At 41.5% G+C, this 27899-nt stretch overlaps 1 protein-coding gene across 1 annotated transcript in view; it reads left to right on the top strand.

Annotated features, from left to right (window-relative positions):
• Nucleotides 1-27899, top strand: part of KDM3A (lysine demethylase 3A) — a 334933-nt gene that overhangs the window by 150656 nt on the left and 156378 nt on the right. The window contains 1 exon segment of the mRNA XM_030191048.1: nucleotides 19108-19646. Within this exon segment, the coding sequence (XP_030046908.1) occupies nucleotides 19108-19646 (539 nt within the window).

The following is a 27899-nucleotide window of genomic DNA, read 5'->3' as shown; positions in this document are numbered from 1 at the left end:
GGGCGCAATTGAGAGGCAGAGGCTATTCCAATAAAGTAATTACCACTCTCCTGGAAGCCCGCAAGCGTTCCACTTCCGTGGCTTATGCCAGGATTTGGCGCCAGTTTGAAGTCTGGTGTGCTTCCAGAGAGATCACACCCCTGTGGGCTCCTGTCTCGCCAATTCTGGACTTTTTGCAGGATGGTGTAGAAAAAGGCTTGGCCTATAATTCCCTGCGGGTGCAAGTGGCAGTGTTGGCCTCCCTGCGTGGCAAGGTTGAAGGCGTGTCTTTAGCTGCTCATCCGGATGTGGCACAGTTTCTTAGAGGGGTGCTTCGGCTCCGTCCTCCCGTGCGTGCACCTTGTCCAGCTTGGAACCTGGGGCTAGTGCTGAAGGCCCTTCAGTGTGCTCCCTTTGAACCGCTTTGGTGTGCTTCAGAGAAAGATTTGACACTGAAGGCCGTCTTGTTAGTGGCCATTACTTCGGCGAGAAGGGTGTCAGAGCTCCAGGCGCTGTCCTGTAGAGACCCTTTTCTGCAGTTTTCAGAGTCCGGGGTCACGGTTCGGACCGTGCCTTCCTTCTTGCCTAAGGTGGTTTCAGCGTTTCACCTAAACCAACCTATTTTCTTGCCCTCCTTTGTCGAGGAGGAGTTTCCAGAATCTTTTGGGCAATTGCACTTGTTGGACGTGCGCAGGACTCTGCTGCAGTATCTGCGAGTTACTAACTCTTTCAGGACCTCTGATCATCTGTTTGTTTTGCTATCAGGTCCTCGCAGAGGGTCTAAAGCCACTATTGCCCGCTGGCTTAAAGAATCTATCTTTTCAGCTTATTTGCTTGCCGGCCGGCCTCCGCCTGATGCCTTTAAGGCGCATTCCACTAGAGGAATTTCCTCTTCTTGGGTTGAAACTGGAGCACTCTCTCTCTTCAAGAGATTTGTAGTGCAGCAACATGGGCTTCTAAGCTCTCTTTTGCCCGACATTACAGGCTGGATGTGGCTGCCAGGAGTGACGCACATTTTGGAGCGCAAGTGCTGGCGCGTGGTGTGGCTTGTTCCCACCCTATCTAGGGATTGCTTTGATACATCCCATCTGTAATGGCTGCATCTGCTTGATGACAAGGAAGGGAAAATTAGGTTCTTACCGTGATAATTTTCTTTCCTTTAGTCATAGCAGATGCAGCCATGACCCTCCCTGTCTGATGCTATCTGCTGTAAATCTATTTTAGGTTCTGTTCGTGTTTCCTGGAGATTCTGTCCTTGGGAGAAAGTCGGAAAACAGTCTTTAGGATTCTTGTTCAATTAAAGGAGGATGACTTAATTCCCTCTAGTTTCATGTTTTGGAGGATGAGTTTATTCCCTGCGGGAGGATGAGTTTATTCCCTCCAGTTATGTGTCAGTGGAGGATGAGTTTATACCCTCCGGGAGGATGTTTCATTCCCTCCATTCTGAGTTAATGCCCTTTGTTGTAGGGCCATCGTTCGCTGTGAGGAAAGCTCATGTTATTCCCATTGCGGTTTGCCATACTGCTTTGGAAGCTTCAAATACTGAAGAGAGGCAGTGGAGCAAGCTGGTATGAGGCACTGAATTAAAGTGTGCTCTCTATCTCCTTCTGCTTGTTGATGGACACAACCCATCTGTAATGGATGCATCTGCTATGACTAAAGGAAAGAAAATTATCACGGTAAGAACCTAATTTTCCCTTTTTCACAATTGGATAAGTCAATATTAAGCGATCGTTGGAATGAGATATTCTTTTGAATAAAGGTCTGCTAATCTATTAAGACATAGATTGTGGAGCTTTTCCAAATAAACTTTTGTAAATTAATGTACATAGATTAAGCTTGCAGTGGGGCAGCCAATGTTAATTGATTAGAAGAGGTGTTACATGATCAAATCTTCTTGCATTAGAAATCAATTCTGATTGACTAGCAACTGTATTCTGAAATGACTGAAGATGTTTTAATTGCTTGTCTGAACAAATGGAATATATAATTTAACTGAATTAAAGTTAGAGCTTGTGTCAATATTTTGAAATGATTAGAAAATATTTCATTTTGATGCAGTTTCCAAAAAAATTATTTTTGCCATTTGATTGCTTATATTCTTCTTTACATTTCCAGGCAGATTACATAATGATACAAAATACATAGGGCCCTGTTTATTAAGCTGCTGTAACGTTTTTAGCAAGTTCACAAAATTAGTGTGCTCTGTGTAGGCGCCCACAGGAATATTGTGGGCACCTACAGTTAGCACGTTTAGCGCACACGCTAAAAGCACTAACGCGCCTCTAACATGTTTTAGTAAACAGGTCCCTTAATGTCAGTCAGTAAAGCCAAGCAGTCCCATATATTACCATATTTCCCCATCTTACTTTTAAAACCCTTTAAAACCATAGATCATAATATTTCCCCAAATCAATTTAGTTCTGTATCAAATATTTTTGGAAAAGCCATGTTTTCAAATGCTGCCTTAATAACTTATAGGAAGAAATCATGCTAAGGTTTTTTTGTTCTTTTTTTCACCTATAATAGTTCATGGCTTTGTGCACAGTGAATTGGCCCTACCGCTGTGCTCACCCAGGAGCCCGGCGGTAGTTTCGGGTTTCCGTGTGCCACTTCTGGCGCTAGAAAATTCCTTTTTATTTTCTAGTCCTGGGGGACATGGCCACAGTAATTGGGCAGCACTGCGTTACCGCTGGAGCGCTCATCACCTCCTAAATAGGAGATGGTAAGGGCTCTGGCAATAAATGGCCCTTTAAGGAAATAAATAAAAGCCTTTTTACCAGTAGCGGTAATAAGTGGCCTTGGCGCGTGGCATTCCCACACGCCACCACAGGCTACCTTTTACTGCCATTTGGTAAAAGGGCCCCTTAATTTCAACAAGTATTCAGTGATTGTGTTCCATAACTATATCACATTCCTGTACTGATATTATAAAATATCATTTTTGCTGTAAATAACAGAAATTAATAAACTGATATCGTCCACATATGTATAAAATACAACATTTAATTTTGATAATGCTTTCCCTAATGTGCGTATCAAAACATTAAAAAAGTATGGGTGAAAGTGGAGACCTCTTTGGGACCCCATAATTTAAAGATAAATATTCCGATCATATATCTGAAAATTTTACTTTATTTTTTCTATTCAGAAAATCTTTAAACAATATAAAACATTTCCTGCAAGAGCTACATCTCCTAATAAGTGGAGAGTTAATGTGTAATCTACTAGATCAAAGACATATAATTAGGTAAAACTGCAGTAATATAGCCTGGTATCTTTTACTAATAAGTTAGATATCATTTACCAATTATTCTGAAAGCATCTTGGTACTGTAATGTTGGTGGAAACTTGATTGGGTTTTGACTAGTCTTTTACTAATTTAGATGGTGTTTGTGATTGTCAGGTGTTACTTTTATTCCACAAAAATATCTTGCATCCTATTCTCCAGAGGCCTGTAGTTTCTGAATTAATTTACCAGTGCAGAAATAGAACTTTGCTTTTGGACAATGTAAAGAGGTAATTATGCTGGGTGTGTTTTGGCTTGAATTGCTGTCCTGGTAGTTATTTCTACTGTGAAATCTACTGACAAAATTTGTTGCTATTGTCAGCATGACATGGCCTAACCTGAAAGTTAGCCTAAGGATTTGTGGCCTAACCCTCTTTTGTCTGACCCCTGCTGATGTCAATGTAAGTAGACAAGATGTCTCTCTGCTTGATGGGATTAGTTTACAAGAATAGCCAGATGCGCTATCTTTGAGAAATGGGCTTTCAAAGGAATCGGTAATCGGGGAAACATCAGATCAAACAAACAAACAGAATCTTAGATAGTGCTGGAGAGGAGCCGGCTGTCTTGGTACATGTGGGTACCAATGACATAGGAAAATGTGGGAGGGAGGTTCTGGAAGCCAAATTTAGCCTCTTAAGTAGAAAGCTGAAGCCCAGATCCTCAAGGGTAGTATTTTCAGAGATGCTCCCTGTTCCACGCGCAGGACCTAAAAGGCAGGCACAGCTCCGAAGTCTCAATGCATGGTTGAGACGATGGTGCAGGGATGAGGGATTTAAATTTGTTAGGAACTGGGTGATGTTCTTGGAAAGGGGGGGAGACTGTTCCGAAAAGGATGGGCTCCACCTTAACCGGGATGGAACCAGGCTGCTGGCACTAACTTTTATAAAGGAGATAAAGCAGCTTTTTAACTAGAATGGAGGAGGGGGGGGGGGGGGGGGGGGGGAAGAAAGCTGACAGTTGCCCAAGAGCGCATGGTTCGGTGTGGAATATCCTTGAAGGATACTATTGTAACAGGACATTTAGGGAATCCCAGTAGAGAGGTTTCAACAATGCTGAAAGTAAGCCAGGTGTGCATAATCAGAGAGCCGGATAAAGGATGCCCATTATCCCCTTCACCTTCTAAGAAGCTTGTAGATCAAAGTAAAAAAAAACACAGTTTGAAGTGCCTATATACAAATGCTAGAAGCCTAAAAATGGGAGAGTTAGATATAGCACTAAATGATGAGGTAGATATAATAGGCATCTCAGAGACTTGGTAGAAAGAGGACAATCAATGGTACACTGTGTTACCAGGGTACAAATTGTATTGCGATGATAGGATCAAATTGGAGGGGGGTTGCGCTATATGTTAAAGAGGGAATTGAGTGAAATAAAATAAGCATTCCACATGAAACAGATAGCAGAGTGGAATCATTATAAATAGAAATTCCATGTGTGAAGGGAAGGAGTATTCTTGTACGGTTGTACTACCGTTTCCCGGGAGAGAATGAAAAGATGGATGAAGAAATGTTTGCAGAGATCAGGAAAGCTGGCAAATTGGGCAACGCTATAATAATGAGTGATTTCAGTTACCCCGATATTGACTGGATAAATGTTACATCAGGGAGTGCCAGAGAGAAAATTTCTAAATGTAAAAAGTGACTGCTTCTTGGAGCAACTGGTCCAGGAACCGACAAGAGGGGGAGCCATTCTGGATCTAGTCCTTAGTGGCGTGCAGGGCATAGTGCGAGAGGTGGCGGTGTTGGGTTCCCCGGGAAACAGTGATCATAACATGACCAAATTTGAGCTACTGTTTGGGATGAACCCACAGAGGTAGTCTATTGTAGCTGCATTCAATTTTCGAAAGGGTGACTATAATAAAATGAAAAAAATTGTTTAAAAGAAACTAAAAAGATCGGCTGCAAAGGTTAGAACAGTAAATCAGGCATGTACATTATTCAAAAATACCATCTTGGAAGCCCAGTCCAGGTGCATTCCACGTATTTGCAAAGGTGGAAAGAAGAAAAAACGTCAGCCAGCATGGTTACAAGGTAAAGTAAAAGAGTCTGTTTACAGCCAAAAGATTGCCCTTCAAAGAATGGAAAAAGGATCCAAATGAAAAAAATAAGAAGCAACATAAGTGCTGGTAAGTCAGATGCAAAGCATTAATAAAGAAGGCTAAAAGAGAATATGAAGAGAAACTTGCTGCAGAGGCTAAAACTCATAGTAACAACTTTTTCAAGTATACATCGGAAGCAGAAAGCCTGCGAGGAAATCCGCAGGACCGTTCGATCACGAAGGAGCAAAAGGGGCTCTCAGGGAGGACAAGGTTGTAGCAGAGAAATTGAATTAATTCTTTGCTTCTGTCTTTACGGAAGAAGATATAAGAGAACTGCCGGTACCAGAAATGGTTTTCAAGGATGATGATGCGGAGGAACTGAAAGAAATCTCAGTGAACTTGGAAGATATACTGAGACAAATTGACAAATTAAAGAGTATTACATCACCTGGACCAGATGACATACATTCAAGGGTACTCAAAGAACTCGGGCATGAAATTGATGATCTACTGTTAGTAATATGTAACCTGTCATTAAAATCGTCCGTAGTACCTGAAGATTGGAGGGTGGCCAATATGATACCGATTTTTAAAAAGAGTTCTAGGGGCGAACCGGTAAATTATAGACCGATAAGCCTGATGTCGGTGCCAGGCAAAATTGTGGAAACTATTATAAAGAATAAAATTACAGAACATGTAGACAAACATGGTTTAATGGGACAGGTTCAGCTGAGGGAAGTCTTGCCTCACTAATTTGCTTCATTTCTTTGAAAGCATGGATTAACATGTTGGTAATGGTGAGCCGGTTGATGTAGTGTATCTAGATATGCAGAAAGCTTTTGATAAAGTTCTTCCTGAGAGAAAAAATTAAAGAATCATGGGATAGGAGGCAAGGTCCTGGTGTGGATTATGAATTGGTTATTGGACAGAAAACAGAGGATAGGGTTAAATGGTTATTTCAGTGGAGGAGGGTGAACATTGGAGTACTGCAGGGATCTATATTGGGACCTGTGCTATTTAATATATGTATAAATGATAGGGAAATCAGAATGACGAGTGAGGTGATTAAACTTGCAGATGATACAAATCTATTCAAGGTTGTTAAAACACAAGTGGATTGTGAAATATTGTAGGAAGACCTTAGGAAATTTGAAGACTGGTCATCCAAATGGCAGATGGAATTTAATGTGGACAAATGCAAGGTGATGCACATTGGAAAGAATAATCTGAATCATAGTTTTTGTTTATTTATTAGGATTTACTTTCTACCTTTTTGAAGGAATTCACTCAAGGCGCTGTACAGTAAGAATAAATCAATCATGAGCAATAGACAATTACAGCAGTAAAAATATTCAAACAACAATACAAAGTATGGCATAGGGGCTCATTTTCAAAGCACTTAGCCTTACAAAGTTCCATAGTAACCTATGGAACTTTGTAAGGCTAAGTGCTTTGAAAATACACCTCATTGTATACTACTTTTGATTATTCAAACTTAGTGTGTTGGGGACCACTGGTTAAATATATCTACCTCTGTAAATATACCAGATGGTGTTGAGGTATTCGTCTCTCAGCATGTGACTAATATTATTGATTTATCAACACAGGACCTCAATGCTACTAAGCTTGGCTATTCTGTAAAGAATACTTGCTCTTTCTTTCTTAGTGCTTTAAGAGCGCCACCGCTTACCATTGGAACTATGTTCCTATCATTGGTCCTTATTTTTTCTATTTTATTGTGGCGGGAACACTATCAACCAATGTAAAAAAAACTCAATAAGGAGAAAAAACAATGGTTTCTTAGTCTACCCGCCACTGCTACACACCCATGCTGTGAGAGAACATGTTACATTGTATGTCAATTCTTTGCAGTTTGTTTCTTTTTATATTTTCTCATTGAACAGCACTCTTATTGCCCACTCCTGGCTGTGCACTTAACAGCTTGTAGTCCTGCTGTATTGTGGCTTAGGGTGTTCTGTCCTTCCGCCACTGTTCAGTCTTATTTCACGTCTTGCTTCATGATCTCCTTCTTCTATTTCTTCTATTACTTCTACAAGAACGTCTTGTTTCGCAATTATTTCTGCTTCAGGAAGAGTTCTTCTGTTAATGCGATTTCCTATTCCAAGATGGCCACGGTATTTAAACAAACGCCACCCAGACTGGGGGACTAATTTAATTTAAAGAAAGATGCATATAAGGTCAGAGAGATGGTTAAATATTATCCCAGCTAGGGTAGGAGTGGATGCAGCCTGTGTCACTCCTTGTGTGTGTGTGTGTGTGAGTGAGACTAACAAGTTAGTTACTTTTTCTATTAAAGGCCTTGCTGAAGAGCCAAACTTTCACCTGCTTCCTGAAGTAGAGATAGTCTTGTGTTAAGCGGAGCCATTCAGGCAGTGCATTCCGAAGTGTGGGGGGGCTACTCCGGAGAAGGCTCGCTTGTGGGTATCACATCGTGTAATGTATTTTGGAGAGGGTGTGGTTAGGGATGGTTCTTGGAGGACCTTAGTGTCTTTGGTGTATTTAGTGGATTATTCTATTCTTCAGTTACTCAGGGCCATTTCCTTTAAGGGCCTTGAAGATCGGACATAGAGTTTTAAATTTAGCCCTGTTTTGTACTGGTAGCCAATGAAGTTTTTGCAAAAATGGTGTGATGTTGTCACGTCGCTTGCAACCTTCTATGAGTCTTGCTGCTGCATTCTGAATCAGTTGGAGCTGATGCAGGCCCTTTGTAGTCAGACCGTTGTATAGTGCATTGCAGTAATCCAGTCTTGATGTTATCATGGCACGCACAGCTGGGATAAGGTTTACCTTCTTGATGTAAGGAGAGAGACAGCGTAGCTGTCGCAAATAGTAGAAGCAGCCCTTGAAGGTTGCTTGGATTTGGGGAATCAGAGTAAGTGTTGAATCTAACTGTATTCCAAGTTTCCTGATTTGAGGGGAAGTTTGTACTTCCCAAAAGAGATTTTGATGTTAGGGACCCATAGAAGCTCAGTTTTACTTGGGTTCAGGCAACGTTTGTTGTGTTTTGCCCATTCTTGAATTGATGTTAGACAAGGGATCAGTTTATTCATGGCTGTAGGTAAGTCAGGTTCAATGGGTATGAATAGCTGCACATCATCCGCATAGATGTAGAACTGAGGGTCCATTGACCGAATCAGCTCAGCTAATGGCTTGAGGTAGATATTGAATAAAACAGTACAGAGAAGGTTCAAAGTACAAGACAGGGTCCAAAGTACAACAAAAAGCACCAAGAGCCTTCAAAAACTGGACACAGTTCCTTTATTGGTCAAAATCAATATTTCAGTATAGACGTGATACGGGCCCTGTTTTGGCGCACAGTGCCTGCGTCAGGGGTCTAAATGTTCTACAAAAAGACACTCAGCATATTAGGAACAGTGAGTCCCTTTGTTCCTTAATCACAGAGCAAACAGGACACTCAGTTCTATATCTATGCGGAAGGCCAATACTTTTTTTTGGTTTGGGGAATGGGCCAATTTTGTATCGCTTCTAACTTAGCTGGCTCAGACTTTAGCTGTCCACCTCCCACTCTGTGTCCTAAATACTGGACTTCTGCCATTCCCATCAGACATTGCTAGGCTTGATGGTCAGGCAGGCCTCTTGGATCTGGTCTAATACTCCACTTAAATGGATCAGGTGGTCATCCCAAGCCTGACTATACACAGCAATGTCATCAAGGTAAGCCCTAGCACGCTCCTGGAGTTCATCGAACAGACGATTGACCAAGCATGGGCACCTACCAGGGGCATTTTTCATTCCAAAACGCGTCGCAGTAAATTCATAAAAGCCAAATGGGGTAATACATGCTGATTGCTGCTGAGCAGCAACTTTTAGGAGGATCTTCCAGTACCCTTGACTAAGGTCTATTGTGGTCAGGTACTGGGCCCCAGCTAAGTGATCTAGCAACTCGTCCATCTGGGGCATCAGATACAGTACATTCATTCAGCCTCCTGTAATCCACACAGTAGCAGGTTGTGCCATCTTTCTTAGGAACAAGAACTAAAGGAGAATCCCAAGGACTGAGACTTCTTTATAACACCTAGGGCTAGCATCTCATCAGTCTCCTGCTTCATTTGTTTCTCCACCTCAACAGGTATTCGATAGAGACTTTGCTTTAGTGGCTTATGGTCAATAGTGTCTACATTGTGATTAGCCAAATGAATAATTCCTGGTGTGGAGGAGTAGCCTAGTGGTTAGTGCAGTGGACTTTGGTCCTGGGGAACTGAGTTCGATTCCCACTGCAGCTCCTTGTGACTCTGGGCAAGTCACTTAACCCTCCATTGCCCCTGGTACAAAATAAGTACCTGAATATATGTAAACCGCTTTGAATGTAGTTGCAAAAAAACCTCAGAAAGGCGGTATATTGAGTCCCATTTCCCTTTCCCTTTAGTAGAAAACACATCATCATAGTTTGCACTACTGCTTCTAGCTGCTATTTCTAACTGCTCTCCCACTACAATTTGTTGTGTAGATCCATCTTGTAATGTCTCTGTTAGGAAGTCAGGTATGGGCTCACTATCCTGACACTCTTCTGGTGGTCTGCATTTGGCTACCACCATGGCTGTATGATCTGCACAGGCCTTTAACATATTTACATGAGAAGTATGCTGCTTTCTATCTTGAGAGTCCTTAGATAAAACATAATTTGTATCATTTAGGTGCCGGATGACCTTGTAAGGTCCTGCCCAGTTAGCCTGAAGTTTATGCTGACGTACTGGGACTAAAACAAGTACCAGCTGGTCCTTTTGAAACTCTCTATTTTGGACTTTACAATCATACCAGGTCTTTTGCTTACTGTGGGCTGCCTGCAAGTTATCTCTGACAAAAGTTCATGAGGTCTTCTAATTTCTGCCACATATTGACTACATATTCGGTTACTGAGGTGTCGGAGGTGTCAATGTTCCCTTCAAAGTGTTCTCTTATTAGGTCAAAGGGGCCCTCTCACCCTCTGCCCATAAAGCAGCTCTAATGGGGAGAACCTGGTAGACTCCTGGGGTACTTCTCTGTAGGCGAACAGTAGATAGGGCAAGTACTTTTCCCAGTCCCGGTCTCCCAGCTCCACAAAAGTCTTTAACATATGCTTTAATGTCCCATTAAATGTCTCCACCAAACCTATTAGTTTCAGGTTGTTATGGGGTGGTATGGACAGATTTCACTCCACAGTGTGTTCACAGGTTTTGAATCAGCTCAGGCATAAACTGTGCGCCTTGATCTGAGAGTATTTTTTGTGGATATCCTACCTGTTTCTAGCAGGGCATTTGCGACTTTCTCTGCTTCTATTGAGGATAAGGCTACCGCTTCAGCATATCTGGTAGCAAAGTCCACCACCATCAGTATATATGTTTTCCCACTCCGTCTAGGGACAGCGAGAGGCTCCCCTGTATCCACAGCTATCCTCTCAAATGGCTCACTGATAATGGGTAAAGGTTTCAGGGGTGCTTGGGGGTGATCTTGGTGCTTACCCACTCTCTGGCATGCATCACAGGTTTAGCAAGTCAGCTACTGCTCGAGATACTCCTAGCCAATAGAGGTTGTGTGTCAGTCTTCTGCATGTATATGTCTCCTCCTGATGTCCTCTTAATGGAATGTTCTGTGCAGTTTGCAGGAGTTGTTCTCGGTATGCTTTGGGCACTATAAGCTGTTTGCCTGCTGTTCAGGGCCTGTTAGGATCAGTGGGATCAGTCTCTCTGTACAGCAAGCCCCCTTTGCATAGGATACAATCTTTACGAGTCTCATTGATTGACTGACCAGCCCTCTGCCGCAGGGCTTCCAGGTCAGGGTCAGAGTGTTGTGCTCCCTGGAAAGCATTTTTCTGTCCTATGTCAGTAACCATAGCTAGAATGGTTTCTGCTGGTGACTGACTAATCAGGGTCAACAGTCTGATCAGTAGATATATCAGATAAGTTAGTCTGTCCCATGCTCATGGTCCCGGTCACCTTACAAATTAGTTTTGCTGGAAGCACTGGAGCACCTCCTCCTGCCGCTTGGTCAGCTGGTTCCACCTGGACTGTCTCAGGATTTGGAACAGGAGAGGTGATCTCGGCTGCCTCCATTTGTTGGGCCGCCTGTGTCTGACTACTGGTCACCATAGTGGAAATGCTGAGGGTAATGTTCATTGGATCTGTGTCGGTTCCACACAGCATTGTTGCCGGTATGTTCTTCATTATACCTACTTCTTTGTATCCAAGTTTGGTACCTCTATCCAAGTATACTCAAGCAGAGGGTACACTCTCTCTGGATCCATCGGCTAACACTGCATCTGCATTGCGTCCTGGAAGAATAGCATCTTCCGACACCAGCTCTGGTCATAATAAAGTCATACTAGAGCCAGTGTCCACAAGCCCAGCTACCTGGGTCTGATTCACATACTGGGGTACTATAGTGTTGTGGAAACCCATATGCTTCCTTGCTTGAATACTGACCAGTAACTTTTTGCGCTGCGGCTGCTGCATAGGTCTCCTCCATGGGACTGGAGCTACCCATGAAAGTCGCCAGCTTTGGTGCAGGTACTGGATGGAATGCTTTTTAGTGCAGGCTTGGGATTGTCTGGGCAGTCCACTTTGAAATGTCTTGTATGCCCACACTGGTGACAAGGACGTTTGTTCATAAAGTATTTAGATTTTTGGAGAACATTGGACAGTTTACTGACGGTCTCTGAGATTGCAGGAATATTTGACTTGGGGCCTTGGCTGCCCTTAGATTCCAGCTGCTGTGGATATGGTCAGCTTCTCTTCGCCAACCAGGGACGGTTAGCCACAAAGATTTCGGCCAACTCAGCCACCTTCTTTGTAGTATGAGGCTGGTGATCTTGAACATGTTCCCTCGCATCTGGACAACAATTGAAGAAACTGCTCCAGGAGCATCAGGTTTTGGCAGTCCTCAAGTGTTTTAACCTTGGCTCTATTGAGCCACCACCGGTGCTGGTATCTTAACTGGATCACAGACTCGCTGTGAGTATCATCTGTCCCCTTTTCAAAAGTCCGGAACTTTAGTCTGTAGTTCATGGGGGTAATGCATAATGGTTCAACAAAGCTTTGCACACCTCAAAATGGGAGCACGTTTCAATGGACAGTCCTTGGAGTGCCTCAAATGCTCTAGCAGTGAGCTTTCCTCCCAAATAGCCCGCCCAGTCTTTCTTGGGAAGCTCATTGAGGTGGCAAATTTTTTGAAAGGAAGTTAGATATCCATCAGTGTCACCTTGGATATCTTCAAGCTGTGCAGTGAAATTAGGCCCGATCCAATTTGTGTATCTTGCCTCTGGCCTCGGCGCAGAGGATGTGCTGGAGCTTTGGATATGAGCCATTTTCAGCTGGAATTCATACTCTTCACTCCATTGCTAGTCTTCCCGTTACTGTAGCCACTGTTGGTCTAGGTGCTGTATCTCTACCATGTATATCTGCAGGATTTCAGCTGGTGTGGCATCAAACCCTTCCAACTCTAACTCTCGGGCTCTTGCCCACTAGGAGTCTGGTCTTCCACCAGGAGAACACCGCACATGCAGGTCCTTGAGCTCCTCCTTGCTTAGGTCATCCGGTCGCTCTTGTGTTAGATCAGGCATATCTGGTGTCTGATGGCCACTACCAGTCGCCATAGGCACACTGCTAATCTTCTTACATTACCAAAAAACTGAATAGTTAAGGGACCCTTTTAACTGTTTCACTCATTCACTGTGCTCTGTGTCTGGAGGTTACAGATTAGAAACTCGGAATCACTCAGTGGATGATTACCCTCATCCCATGCACTGAGCCTAGCAATCCCACCATGCTGCCACATAAAAAAGCACAACATATAGCACTCTTTTGGGGGGGGGGGGGGTGTTTGGGTACCTAGCACTTAGTTTACCTGTTGTTGTACAGTGTTGGTAGTAAATGTATCACCCCATATCCCTAGATCCAAGATCACTGCGCCAAAATAATAAAAGGAACTACCTCCACACCCAAATATTATAAAAATATTGTATTTTATTTACAATAGCAACAAATAATATATGGAAGACCGGAATAAAAACAAAGACAATCCTATTACAGAAATAGCTTTTTAGTAAACACACGTAAATTCCTAGCTAGACTCTGAAGTACATAGAGTCACTCTAAACCCCAAAGCACTGATACAAGGATACATGGCACACATTCAACTTGATGCTGACCTTCAGATAGTAGCGAATTCCTCAGATGTCAGTCCGATCCAACATAGATCTTACTTCTCAAGGAAGGTATTGGCACAGCAGCCCCTAATTCTGACGAGCTGTCTTTTTTTATAAAGAGAAATCAGGAGCCTTATTGCTGATGTAGTTTATGTCCTTGGAAAACATAAATAAGTACATGTTGGCCAGACCTGTGACTCCAAAAGTCCTGCATTGATTTCAGTTCTGATGATGGCCTACTAGCATTGATGTCAAGTCTGATAACAAGCTGTGTCAGTACTGATAACGCTGTGATCTTTATCATCAGCTTCTGTACAGTAAACAGCAGTTGTTGTTTGTCTGTTAGACGAGGCTTTAAAGATTAACGTCTGAGTTTGCATGTTGTAATGAGGGTGTTAATGCTGGATTATGCCATGTATAAATTAGACCATATATGCTGCCATATATGGCACTTGCAGGTCTGGGCAAAGTGCTCATAGTGCTTCAGTAGTGCTTACTTTGCTCCTGCACACATGGGGCTTACCCTTCGGCCACCTAAAGGGTCTGTCCTAGCATTGCTCAGGCCTGCCTGCATCTGTTCACGTGCTCTACACTGACATACCCTCCACCCACCTGTTGGGTCATGCTTTCCTCCCACCCGCAAGTTATTTACCTGGTGTTTTCTAAGGATACTGGTGGCCACAATCCCAGGAGTCCCACAGTTCCTAGAAAACACCCACAGACTGAGAACACAAACCACCAGGATTCTTAGTCAGTCTAGGACAACAGAGCTAATAAACTAATAAGTTTATTATCAGAAAAGTGGAACAGTGAATGGTGAAAAAAAGGGTGTAAATACCACACAATAACAGGTAAACTAACAGGTATCTACATTAAAACTAACTGGACACTTTTTTACTACCTGAGTAGTACCTGGGGAGTTCAGGAAAATAAGTTCTCACAGGTTTTGAACAGGGTCTCAGTGCAGAGATCTTTACTCTCCACATTCCCTCTCTGAGACTGGGGGAATCCAGCACATTGTGGCTGGATTTTATACTTTGGGCCAATCAGAGCCCAGAGCTTTAGCGCTGAGGGGTATTTGGCCAATAGCAGTGCAGGTTACTTTCGCTCAGGGTTTAATCCAAAAGAAAAACAATCACCTCTGCAAAAGCTTTAAAGCAGTAATACAAATCACAGGCATGAAAATCTCCTGTTTTGCCACACTGAGGCATATTTTCAAAGCACTTAGCCTTCCAAAGTTCCATAGGTTTCTATGGAACTTTGGAAGTCTAAGTGCTTTGAAAATGTGCCTCACTGTCTCCTTATTAACACAGACCATCTGACTCTGAGACTGCAGTACTATTTTATCATGGGATCTGATTCTGAGAATGCTTGTTGACTAGACAATGACTCAAAGGCCTGCATCCCAGTTACTTCTCCTTTGGGAACCTGAACCTTTGTTACTAAGTGGGAGTTGTTTCCTTCGTGGTTTACAGGAGGAGTGGGAGTAGTGACCCCCCCCCCCCCCCGACAATAATGACAGCTCTTGTGCAACTTCTGAATGGCTACATATAATTTAGTTATAATCCCATTAGCAACATTTTGATACAGTAATGCCCAGATCAGTGGGCCAAATGTATTTTCCTGACCAGGAACCTTAATAGTCGGCTGCACGATCACAACTGTAACAATCCCAGGGCCATTTCTTATTAAACTGGAACATGAAGCACATAGGTGGGGCTTACACATGGTCACTATTTTCTTGATCGCTATGTTAACCTTTGTATATATGGAGTGTAACAAATCATAAAACTTAACAGGGTCAGAGAACTCTAGATACTGTTCACAAAATTTCTACTTCATCAGCCTTTTCTCTTATCTCTGGATTTAACCAATCTCTCTCAGCCTTGAACACAGTATCTTCTTGCTCATCTTAACATACATGGGAAGGGCTGCTAAGGATAAATAATGTTGTCATATAATCCCAGCAAAACCCCTCATTTGTATATTCATGTCACTGTATATTCAATAATAATATCAGAAAAGGTTTTGGGTTTTTTTTGACCATCAGAATATGGCAGACGTAAAGCATTTATAGTCCTTTATGCATTAGCTGCTAATTGGTCATCAATCTCATTTTAATTTTTTCAAAACGTTTTCTTCAATGTATCATATATCTTATATTTTCTCAATAGAAGTACTTAACATTTAAACTGTTGTCAGTCTTTGGACTTGCTGCCGACATGGCCAAGTTTCAATCCTTCTTCAGGGTAGCAGTCTGCTGAAAGAAAGCCAAACAAAAAACATAAATAGCATTTCAAACATTTATCATTAGTGACCATCACTTACAGCATGACTAACCAGCTGTTCTTTGTCAGCAGCCAAAATGGCGGTGGTGTCTTACTGCCGCTCTTAAATACATATGTCACATGATAAACATAATGAAAAAGGTATTAATTAGTACAGCCCCAAACTCCAATTATACAATGACCACCATTTCAGCTCTGCATTCAATCCACTAGGATGCACATATTTTAACTGATGAATCCAATGATCCTTATAATTCACTAATTGTTCAGCATTTCCACCCTCCCACCCTAACTGAACACTATCAGTTACTCTCCATTTCAAATCTTTCCATGAATGTTTACAATCCAACCAATGTTAAACTAAAGGGGCAGATAGTATTTAATTTATTATAAGTGATTTATGTTCTGCTAAATGTTTTCAATGTGGTCTTGAGGAGCGTCCAACATAAACCAAATTGCAAGGTCAAAATATATATAATAATTTTTGAGATGCAAGATGTACAATATCGAGATGTGATTTGTTGTGCTGTTGCTGGACAAATCCAGTCTTGTCCTTCCAAAGTTAATGAATGTCATTGATAATCTGTCACATTTGTAATATCCCAATTCTTCCACAGAAATGTCCATATAATCCAAATGCTTATAGGTAAGATAAAAATGGACATGTGCCACAACTTTTTCTATCCTGAATGTGGGCTGGTTTAAAGTTAAAGTACAGGAATATGCTGCTATACAGGCTAAGCTTTGGAATCGACTGTATCTCAGGAGAAGGTGATTACAGCAGTGAAATGAAAGAGCACTATTTTATTAACAAGAAGTTTCTGCTTACAGAAAGGGTTTTTTTTTTCTCTTGCTGCTATATAATACCTTCCAGCTCAGCTAGAGACTTTGTCACTCTAATTAATTACTCTGATAAAGAGGAGCTCTAATGCTCATAATTATTGTTTACAGTTCTTATACTGTAAATAGGCACCTGAGCTTACAGACGTATGAAACAATGCTGTCTCAGGGTTTAAAACCAGGCGTTCTCACTTAAAAGTAGTATTTATGACCACTGATTTAAAACACAAAACCCTAGCCTTTTCTGGGAAAACTGCCAAAGCAGGGATGTTTATAAAATATGTTCCCAGTGTACTGTAAACAAAGATAACATACTCTGGGAAGCAATCCAAGCCTTTATTCAGTCTAAAACTCAGAATGATCAATGAAAGGAAAAGTGAATTAGAGCCCAGAACCCCATATATGCAATACTGGGGTGCAAGCTAGTTCTTATCTGGTGTAGATAATCTTGCCTTGATCCTGGAGGAACCTCCAGTCTGTGGGTCATACACAGATAACACTCTTTTGTGGTATTATTGGGAATGTGACACTTAGTATAGTTTACAGAAGAATGTGACTGCCATGTTCTGGTATTAGATGGTGTAGCATCTAGAAGGAAATTTTTTCTCTTTTTATCTATAGACCCTGCCATGAAATGCCTAGCCACTTGTCTGGGGTTACCCTGCTACCACATAGAAGGTCTATCCCCAGTACAGTTCAAGTCCGCCTGCACTTGCCGCTTGTGCTGTACAATAGCACCCTTCTCCTACCGACTGGGTCACAACTGCCTCTGGGCAAGTCTCCCACTCTCGAATTATCCCCAGTGATTTCAAGGTTATTGGGACCACACTCCCAGTGGTCCCACAGTTCCCAGAAAGCACTTTACAGACCCAGGATTCTTAATCAGTCCAGACAGGTAGAGGCAATAAACTAGAAGAAATGTTTAATTGTCTTAAAAATTGAACAATGAACAAAAAATGTGCAGTCAGCAAACAATAACAGGTAGCTGAAATATGGATCAATTATAACAGTAACTAAATATTTGTTTACTATCTAAGTAGTACCTGGGGAGATCAGGACATATAGCTGCTCACCAGTTATTTACAGTGCTTCAGCAAAGAGCTTTCTTTCTCTCTTCTCTTGGGCTGAAACTGGGGCAAATGCTAGTACAATCCAAATGAAAAGAGCTCCTGGGCCAATCAGAGCCCAATCAACAAGTTTTAAAATTATACTTCTCACGGTACTATAGATCACTAAAAGTGGGAGAATTCACTTTTCTATACAGCTTTAACATTAAACATGCACCACTTGTTGTCCAGTAGAAGAAATACACTTCCGGAATGAATTAAGGCAGTTTTACAGGCATAAAACACACGTCACAGACCCAAATTCATAATGCCCCAAATAATACCAGAACTAACTCCACACCCAAAGGTATTGTAAAAATAGATTTCTTAGGAAAGAATGAAGACAAGGTTTTATCATAAAACAGCACAGAGTAAATGCATATTACCCTCGACAGGCTTATAATAAGTTCAGCCACCTGTCCCCATAGCAGTACACAGAAGTACATGACAAAACATACAACCTGAATAGAAGGTGCAGATGTCCAGCAGATGGCATAGTGTCCCTCAGAAGGACTTGGTCATGTGGCACAGGAGGGGCTGCGCTCAGATGGAATAGAAAATAACTGCCCTTTGTCTTGTTTTACAGTCCTTTTTATAGAGAAGCCAGCTGCAGCTGATGTGGTGACGTAGCTCTTAGCTTGGCACAGACCCCATATGTTCCATGAAACATATTTGTTTCAGATTGTTGCTACTTCAGGGGCTGCAATGTTGTCTCACTGGCACCACATTGCAGGACACTTGTGCAGTCAATGTTTCAGGAAATAAGGTGCTTTCCTGAGTCCAAATGTGCCAGAACGTCTGGTCTTTTCCATATTGGTGTAGAGAATCAAAACAGTACGTCATATGTGTGATGAAAGAGAACCATTCTGAGCGTGGAGTGCTTTGTCCCAATAAACAACATTGCATTCTGTTTCTCGAGCCATTATGTCGGCTCAGTCACCAAGGGAATTTCCAGTGGTCCTTGGCTGGCCTGCAGTCGTCGATGATGTTATTGCTGACTGCACACACACAAGCCTTAGCAACAGGCCTCAGCAGTGAAAGTCTGTATTTTCATGTCAGGTTGGTAATGCTGGAACATGTCATGTATTAATTCTATAGTGCTGCATATATTGTCTTTTGCTCCTTCATGTGTATATATGTGTGTATGTTTGTTTGTATGTATGTATGTGGGTGTGTATGTATAGATCGAAAATACACACCCAAATAACAGCTCTGAGAGGATTGGGAGATCACATTTTTTCGGTTTCTCATTAGTTGTGGTTTAACTTTTGGCTAGTGTACTTTTAAAGGCAATCTTTCATGCAGGGCCCATAATACATGTCTAATTTTTGTAGCTTAGAATATAAATTGCATGTTTTGCTGCCTTTGTGTTCCAGTAATTCTCCGGTATGTGTGCTTTGTTTTAGGAACTTTAAGGAGTCCTTACCCAAAGAGTTGCCATTCCTTTCCAGCCAGGAGAAAGAAGTGTTCAAAGAGAATACCAATCTCTTCACACAAGTTGAGCCTTCATTAAAAGAAAACAGTACTTTTGGAAGCTGGAGGGCTAAAAGTACCATGGGTGCAAATGGAAGCTTTGCCCAATCAACAGCCTCTTGCTTCTTTTCTTGTACTAGCTCCAAGGATAGTAGTCAAGGAAGTAAGACAACAAACCTGTTTGAATCATTCATCAAACCATCTGCAGTGTTTGCAAAGGGCTTTGAGTTCACAGCTGTGAAGGAGTGCTTCCCTTTTATACCCAAGCAACCTTCTGATGAGTCTTCCAGAGCACCAGCAGAGTCTGGCAGAAACTTTGAGCTGCAAAAACTTTTGAAGCCTGCCCTGTCTGATGGTGTTAAATCTGAAGCTTTCCTGCAGCCGGAATTAAAAGTGTTCGCTGTTGGCCAGAATGACCAGAGCCGGCCAAAAGAGACCAATGAAATGTATATCAGCAGAGGCAACACCAGAGGTCAGAATAGTATTAATACTAAATGTGTTTATGCTAGTACAAATGGTAGAGAGAGAATCATAAATGGTGCCGAGTCTATCGTAAAAGCCCTATGAGATGAGAATTAAGGATTGGAATTTATATACCCTTAAGTAATGTGTTGTGTTAAGCATAGCGAGATGTTGCGGGCCAGCAGCATACCTCTTGTTCTCTGCATCTCATTTGTGTACAGGACTTGCAGCTGGTCTTGTTGGATCACAGCTGAAAAGTGGAGTGCTGGTGCTGCTGGAGCCGGCATTTCCAGTGCGTTCCAGCCCAGACTCTAGCAGCAGCAGTGCTCCATTCTTAGCCGTGATCCTGGCAACACTAGCAGCAGAAGTGCCCCTGTATTCAGCCAAAGCAATGCCAGTGGTAACAGCACCTCTGAAGTCTTCCTTTTAAAATAGAAAGCAACGTGGGGACCCATGTGTGCGCTGCACATCTGATCTATCTGCTCCCTCTGACGTAACTTCATGTTAGAGGGGACGTTGGAACTGCAGCATGCCCATGGGCTGCAAGGCCCTGTGCTGCCTTTCCAGTTTTCAGCTGGGTGACAATAGTAGTGTGAAGGTAGGGGAAATGTTGGAGCATCAGGATGTTTAATGTTTCATTGGTACTTGATATACCACCTTGTCTAAGAAGGTCAAAGCAGTTTACAATTACAATAACGATAATATGAATATAGCAAGGAAAAGAACTCCCATTTTAGGATAAGAAAGACACATTCAACAGGTGATTCAATCATACAATAAAAGTGTTACAGTTAACATTTAAAGTAGCAAAGCTGCACTTGCACTATATTACAAGAGGCACATCAAAGTACTCAGTCCAGAGGACAATTGAAAGCCAGTTGAAAATAATAGGCCTTCAGTATGTTTTTTAAAATGTGGAAGGATGAAGGGGGGGGGGGGGATAGGAAACTGCTATCTAAACTGGGGAAGGAGAGAAGGGAGATACTTGATTTGGGTAGGGGGGGAGAATGTGGAGATGCTGGGCTACAGGTGAAAGGGGAGAGCCAATATAATAGGGAGGGCAGAGGATAAAAATGTAACGAGAAGTGGGCAAAAGACAGAAGGGGCCAGAAAATTGGAGTTCTAGGGAAAAATTAAAAAGCAGATTGAGGACTGGAGGGTGAGGAGGAGAAAGGTGAAATTTGAGTGAATATTGAGGCAAAAAAGATGTGTGAGAGATGTAGGAAGAGAATGAAAAAAAGATGAGGAGAGAGGTGAAATGACAAATAGGAGACACTGGAAAGAGTTAGAAAAGAGAGAGGCCAATATGACTGGAAAAATAAAATGCCGAGGCAATAAAAGTAGAAAAATGTATATTTTGAATTAATGAACTGTAATATCTTAGGTTTGAGAAATGTGCATCTTGGATGTCTTATTATTTTGTTCAATACAAAAAGAATGTCTATTTTTATTTCTCCATGTTGAGTTTGACGTTTTGAGGTTCCCAGTTAAATTTTTGCTTTCATATTTCTAATTTGTGGTTCCTTGTTTTGTATTTGGTGAAGGGTGTGTCTGCGTGTTGTGTGTGTGGTCAAGATGCGATATTCTGGCATGTAGTTTCTGTGTAGAGATCTGTAGCTGACTCTTGTTTTCCTAGTATCAGATGCATGGGTGTTCTAGAACCCAATGTAATATTCCTTATTGTCCCATCAGACTAGTCCAGGTGCTTGGATTTATGCTGTTCTGCCAGTAGTTGTAGACTGAGAACAACTGAGCTGTGATTTCATCACTTAAGATCCCTGTAGAACCCCTGGCCAGGTAGTATTTCTCAGTCTGCAGCAGGTGTAAGGTAGCCTCTGATGGTTTAGTAAGATTTTATTTCCATTTTCTTAGTCACATGGGGGAAAATATTTTAGGGGTTTAATGCCTGGGATTCCCTGGTCTCTCCCCCCTTCCCCAATCAACCCTTTTCATAAGCGGTTGTGTGTGTGTTCTTTTTTTGTGCTTCAGACCATTCCCTGGGGAAAGCCCTTTATTGCCCAAACTTAATTACCTCTCAGCAGACATTTTGACTGGCATTATTACCAATTACAGTTTCCACAAAAAGAAGCTGCTCTGGTAAAGGCTTTCGTTTTTGACTCTCCTTAGTTTTTCTTTGTCAGACTAGATCTGTGCAAGGTCACTGGTGTGTTTTATCCTGCAGTAGTGCCGTACTTAAAAATAAGTACTGTTCTGTTTGTGGGGAGTGAATGTCAGCTGTAATGTGGTATGAGGAGAAAGTTGCAGTTTCCTTTATCTGTGTCAAAGGACTGTCAGATAAAAGTAGCTCTTTGGCTGCTGAGCTGGAGGAACCAATGTGTTGAAGCAGGGGGTACACCCAATTTTAGCAGGAACCACCACCATCCACCTCCATGTTTTCAGCATCCCAGGCAGTTGCTGCCAGAGATGAGCCTTCGCAACTGTCTTGCTCCCTTTTGGCAGTAACAAATCCTTCTTTTGCTGGTAGGTCTCAAGAATTTGGTTTTGTTCAGTTCCTTGCCAGAATTTTTTTAATTGTTGCTCAGAGCCTTTTGTGTGGGCAAAAATGTACCCTCTACTTCTTTTGCTTCTTCTCTTAATGTAGCTGGTAAGTGGCCTGGGTTTCTTTTATTTATTGATTGATTTGATTGGGATTTATTAACTGCCTTTATGAAAAGATTCACCCAAGGCATTTGGAAAGGATAGAGGATCAAGATGATAGGCGTTCTATAGTTTTGGGCCAGAGGAAGACATCCTCTCTGAGGGGATTTTGTTCCACCGGGAAATGATCCTTCTGTGATCTATGTTTGTGATAAGGAGGACTTGGCTATTTCAATTTTCACAGGTTTTGTTCATGCTTGGTGGATAAGCCCAATTCTACTTCTGGATTCCAGGATCCCTTTTTGGTTGGTGTTAGCCTGCCAAGGTGTTCAATTGATGATATAATTTCTGTGAAATGGGAGGTTTCCAGATGTCAGTTTTCAAGTTTAAGTAGTCTATGGCTAGGCTTTACCTGATAGCATCTCAGCAACCGTTAGCGGTGGTTTTGGCTATAAGTTGAGAGAGGTGCAGCTGTGAAAGATCCCATTACCGCAGGATGGAGTCTCTTATGAATGAAACGCCTGAAGGCTTTCAGTTAGCCTGCCTTTAGAGACTATTTGGCTTGGGCTTTTTATCTGTGTTCAGAGCAATTGATGGAAAAAGCTATTCGGTTGTGAGCAGGGAATGATCCAGGTTCCAACATTTTAGTTCTGGGCACGTATATTTGGTGGATGCTTTATATGATTTAATCTAAGCTTCAGCAGAAAATATGGCTCTTTGTACCCGCTAAGTGTTGTCTTTGACTCAGAAATTGGTCTGCAGATGTTACTTCTAAAACATGTCTTAGTAAAGTACCATATAAATGAGGTTTGTTTGCTTTTCATTGAGGATTTAGAAAAATTGGTTAAAAGCCTTTGAATCCAAGGTTTCTAGGTTTCTGAAAGACTGCAATCGGAAACAAAATTTAAAACACAGGATCTTATTCATTTAAAACATATACATGTGCAACCTGGAAACAAAATAATGATTATTGTGAAACTTGAAAAACACAAAAAAGGTATTAAAAGTCCTAGATTATCTCTCTTTAAAAAAAAAAAAATAAAAAGGACGAAAAGATTGGTGCAGTGTCTGTTTGGTTACATAAACCTTCATAACTGCATCTAGCTGAAAAAGTAATCATCGGTCAGAAAAGCCTCCTTTAGCTCAATGTGCATCCATCCACAACCCCAAATCATGAAGGAAAATACATCTGTCAAAATGTCAAACGCACACATAGCTTAGTAGAAATTCTTCAGCAAAAGCAACTTCCTATTGCAACGGACTTCCAGGCATTCGAGCAATGCCGCGGTTCTGTATGCCAGTCCAATACTAGAACCAGGAACACTGCTACCATTCAAAAAATACACTCCAATATTATTATATTATCATTTGTATAGCGCTACCAGACGTACGCAGCGCTGAACACCTGACACAGAGAGACAGTCCCTGCTTAATATCTTATATGTTACTGCCATTCAATGTGATATGTTTTTACAGAGTACCCTCAGATTTTACCCACTCTTTTTGGCAGTCAGGTATACTGCTACCCAGTGGCATAGCACTTCTTTCATCGGGTTACTCTTTTTTTTTTTTTTTTTTTAATTTTTTGTATTTTGTGTTCATAAAACCACAAGCGTGCTATTAGTCTAGTATCTTACACGATACTTTATGATATTTGTAGTGTATCAACCAGCACAGAAAATCAGTAAATGTTATTAAATGTCGTAATATTTTAATCGCAATGCACTTATCTTTTTCTTTGTGCAGCCTCGCTGAATCAGAGGGCAGAATTATAAAAGTCCAACCGCCTTCCCCTGAATGCGCCCAACTACGCGGGTTTCAAATTGCTTTCTTCAGGGACTAGGGTTAAGGCCGTCCTCCACACCTTCTTCCGTTAAGCCGTGTTGCGAGGTGGTTCTCTATGCAGCACTGCTTGCCTATAGCCTACCACGCCTTTGTAAAAGGGGCCCCTAAGTGAGCTAAAAAAAAAAAAACCCCAGTGTAGATAGTGTGAAAATGTAAAATAGAAAAATGTAGATCTGAATTAAGTAATGTAATTACTGCCTAATATATGTTAATACTTAATAAATAAGACCAAAATGCAAATGCAATGGTTTTTTCTTTTAAACAAAACAAGTTATGTGACCTGAAACAAAATGAAAATATAAAACAAGTAGCATAAATATGAAACAAAAAATGACTAAACAAATCTACATAGAAGGTTGACCCCCAGCTTCAGGCTTGCAGCATTTCACAGCAAAAAAATAGTTTGCACCGTTTAATTTCAATGCGCTTGGACGTGTAAAAGAACAGCAGATTGTGTTGTAAAAATATGCAAAATCTTATGTAGAAAAACTAACAATAAAGTGCAATAAGTTAAAGCATAAAAGAGAGCGGTATGGGTATAAGTACAATATAAAGGAAAAAGTACACTAGTGGAAGATAAATACACACTGAAAAAGGTGAAACTAAAGTAAATTACACCAAGAGAACAGTTGCACTCTGGTTTCAGGCTCACAGCGTCTCTTATCCAATACAGCGCATACCATGCTGTGTTTGATGTAAATATACTAGTTGAGTTAAAAAAAAAAAATCAGCTGATCTCACTGGTAAGAAATGCAGTCTGCGGTGGGCATGGACCTGTGCAAAGAAAATAGATATTAAAAAACAAAATAGTAAATACTTACTAGAGTGAGATATATAGAACGGTTATATTCTGGGGGGCGCTGTTGAGCTACTGATGAGATCAGATGCTTGAAGAACTCTCTCCCCTGTTTGTCTTTCTAGAAAATCATTCCAAACTAAACTTAAAAAGAATTTTTTCTTCTCATTACTTATATCAAGAACTTGACTGCACGTCTCTATCTAAATCAACAAAACCGGAATCTCCATGTTTGTTGCAGTCCAGATCTAAATGAACCAAAATGGATCCTCCGTCGCCAGAGAAGGCCGCACACGCGAAATTGCCACCTTCCGCAACGGATATTATCATGGAAGAAATTTGCACCTTGAAAGACCTTACAGCTAAACATTATCAAACTACATGTAATCTATAAACGGAGCTGCAGAATCTTACCTGTTCTCTATCAGCTTTTCAGATCCGAGTCAAAGCGCTAGAAACATGTGCAGATCAATCTGCTCTCAACATGGCACAGCATCAGGAAAAAATAGAACAGCATTTTCGCAAACTTGAATTGGAGATCGAAGATCTCTCCGATAGAAAAAGAAAAAATAATATTCGGATCATTGGTTTAAAGGAAGGAGCAGAAGGATCGGATACAATTCAATTCCTTACCACATGGCTTCCTCAAATTCTACATCTGACCTCTGATCTTTCGTTGCAGTACAAAGCTCATGTGCTTTTTGGGTTTTTTTTTCTCCACTTTTCAATACTTTCAATTGTTCTGATTACTTTTTCATGGACTTGCATATATATTTATATATTTATTCATTCTTGGCACACTAATTTACTACAGTGGTGGAAATAAGTATTTGATCCCTTGCTGATTTTGTAAGTTTGCCCACTGACAAAGACATGAGCAGCCCATAATTGAAGGGTAGGTTATTGGTAACAGTGAGAGATAGCACATCACAAATTAAATCCGTAAAATCACATTGTGGAAAGTATATGAATTTATTTGCATTCTGCAGAGGGAAATAAGTATTTGATCCCCCACCAACCAGTAAGAGATCTGGCCCCTACAGACCAGGTAGATGCTCCAAATCAACTCGTTACCTGCATGACAGACAGCTGTCGGCAATGGTCACCTGTATGAAAGACACCTGTCCACAGACTCAGTGAATCAGTCAGACTCTAACCTCTACAAAATGGCCAAGAGCAAGGAGCTGTCTAAGGATGTCAGGGACAAGATCATACACCTGCACAAGGCTGGAATGGGCTACAAAACCATCAGTAAGACGCTGGGCGAGAAGGAGACAACTGTTGGTGCCATAGTAAGAAAATGGAAGAAGTACAAAATGACTGTCAATCGACAAAGATCTGGGGCTCCACGCAAAATCTCACCTCGTGGGGTATCCTTGATCATGAGGAAGGTTAGAAATCAGCCTACAACTACAAGGGGGGAACTTGTCAATGATCTCAAGGCAGCTGGGACCACTGTCACCACGAAAACCATTGGTAACACATTACGACATAACGGATTGCAATCCTGCAGTGCCCGCAAGGTCCCTCTGCTCCGGAAGGCACATGTGACGGCCCGTCTGAAGTTTGCCAGTGAACACCTGGATGATGCCGAGAGTGATTGGGAGAAGGTGCTGTGGTCAGATGAGACAAAAATTGAGCTCTTTGGCATGAACTCAACTCGCCGTGTTTGGAGGAAGAGAAATGCTGCCTATGACCCAAAGAACACCGTCCCCACTGTCAAGCATGGAGGTGGAAATGTTATGTTTTGGGGGTGTTTCTCTGCTAAGGGCACAGGACTACTTCACCGCATCAATGGGAGAATGGATGGGGCCATGTACCGTACAATTCTGAGTGACAACCTCCTTCCCTCCGCCAGGGCCTTAAAAATGGATCGTGGCTGGGTCTTGCAGCACGACAATGACCCAAAACATACAGCCAAGGCAACAAAGGAGTGGCTCAGGAAGAAGCACATTAGGGTCATGGAGTGGCCTAGCCAGTCACCAGACCTTAATCCCATTGAAAACTTATGGAGGGAGCTGAAGCTGCGAGTTGCCAAGCGACAGCCCAGAACTCTTAATGATTTAGAGATGATCTGCAAAGAGGAGTGGACCAAAATTCCTCCTGACATGTGTGCAAACCTCATCATCAACTACAGAAGACGTCTGACCGCTGTGCTTGCCAACAAGGGTTTTGCCACCAAGTATTAGGTCTTGTTTGCCAGAGGGATTAAATACTTATTTCCCTCTGCAGAATGCAAATAAATTCATATACTTTCCACAATGTGATTTTCCGGATTTAATTTGTGATGTGCTATCTCTCACTGTTACCAATAACCTACCCTTCAATTATGGGCTGCTCATGTCTTTGTCAGTGGGCAAACTTACAAAATCAGCAAGGGATCAAATACTTATTTCCACCACTGTATATTTTACCATAGCATTGGTTCTTTATAGATAAGTATAATCTATTTTCACAATGCTTAGAAGCTCCCTATTTTTATGTTTGGTTTGGATAACCAATCCTAGTTCTCCTTATTTAATAATAATGCAGGGACAAGTGTTCTCTCATCTTTACTCTGTCTCACTTATTCAGGTTTCATTTTCTTGGTTGAACTAGCTGTTTAGTTCTTTACGCCATTTCTCTTTATCACTTGTCTAGTTTGCATAATGTATTATCGTCAACACTTTCGAGTTAATCACTATTTTGGACTATTAACATTCTGCAAGTATCTCCTTGTGATTTATGATGCCTCAAAACTGTGTTGATTTTCCTCTTAACATAGTGACATGGAATGTAAATGTTTTAAGACACCCTATTAAAAGGAAGAAGTTTCTTATATATCTTAAAAAACTTAAACCAGAAATAATTTCCTTACAAGAAACTCACCCTCCTAATGCCATACCATTTATTAAACAATGTAATTGGATCTCCTCCTCTATAGATTCTCCTGCACTTGGTAGGAAACATAGAGTCTCAATTTTATTCCACAAAGATATTAATCCAACTATTCTAGAGCAATTTATTGACCCTGATGGTAACATA

This window comes from Microcaecilia unicolor, chromosome 2, assembly GCF_901765095.1.
Source record: "Microcaecilia unicolor chromosome 2, aMicUni1.1, whole genome shotgun sequence".
Lineage (NCBI taxonomy): Eukaryota > Metazoa > Chordata > Amphibia > Gymnophiona > Siphonopidae > Microcaecilia > Microcaecilia unicolor.
Note: the sequence above shows the minus strand (reverse complement) of the source record. Positions and strands in the feature narration are given on the sequence as shown.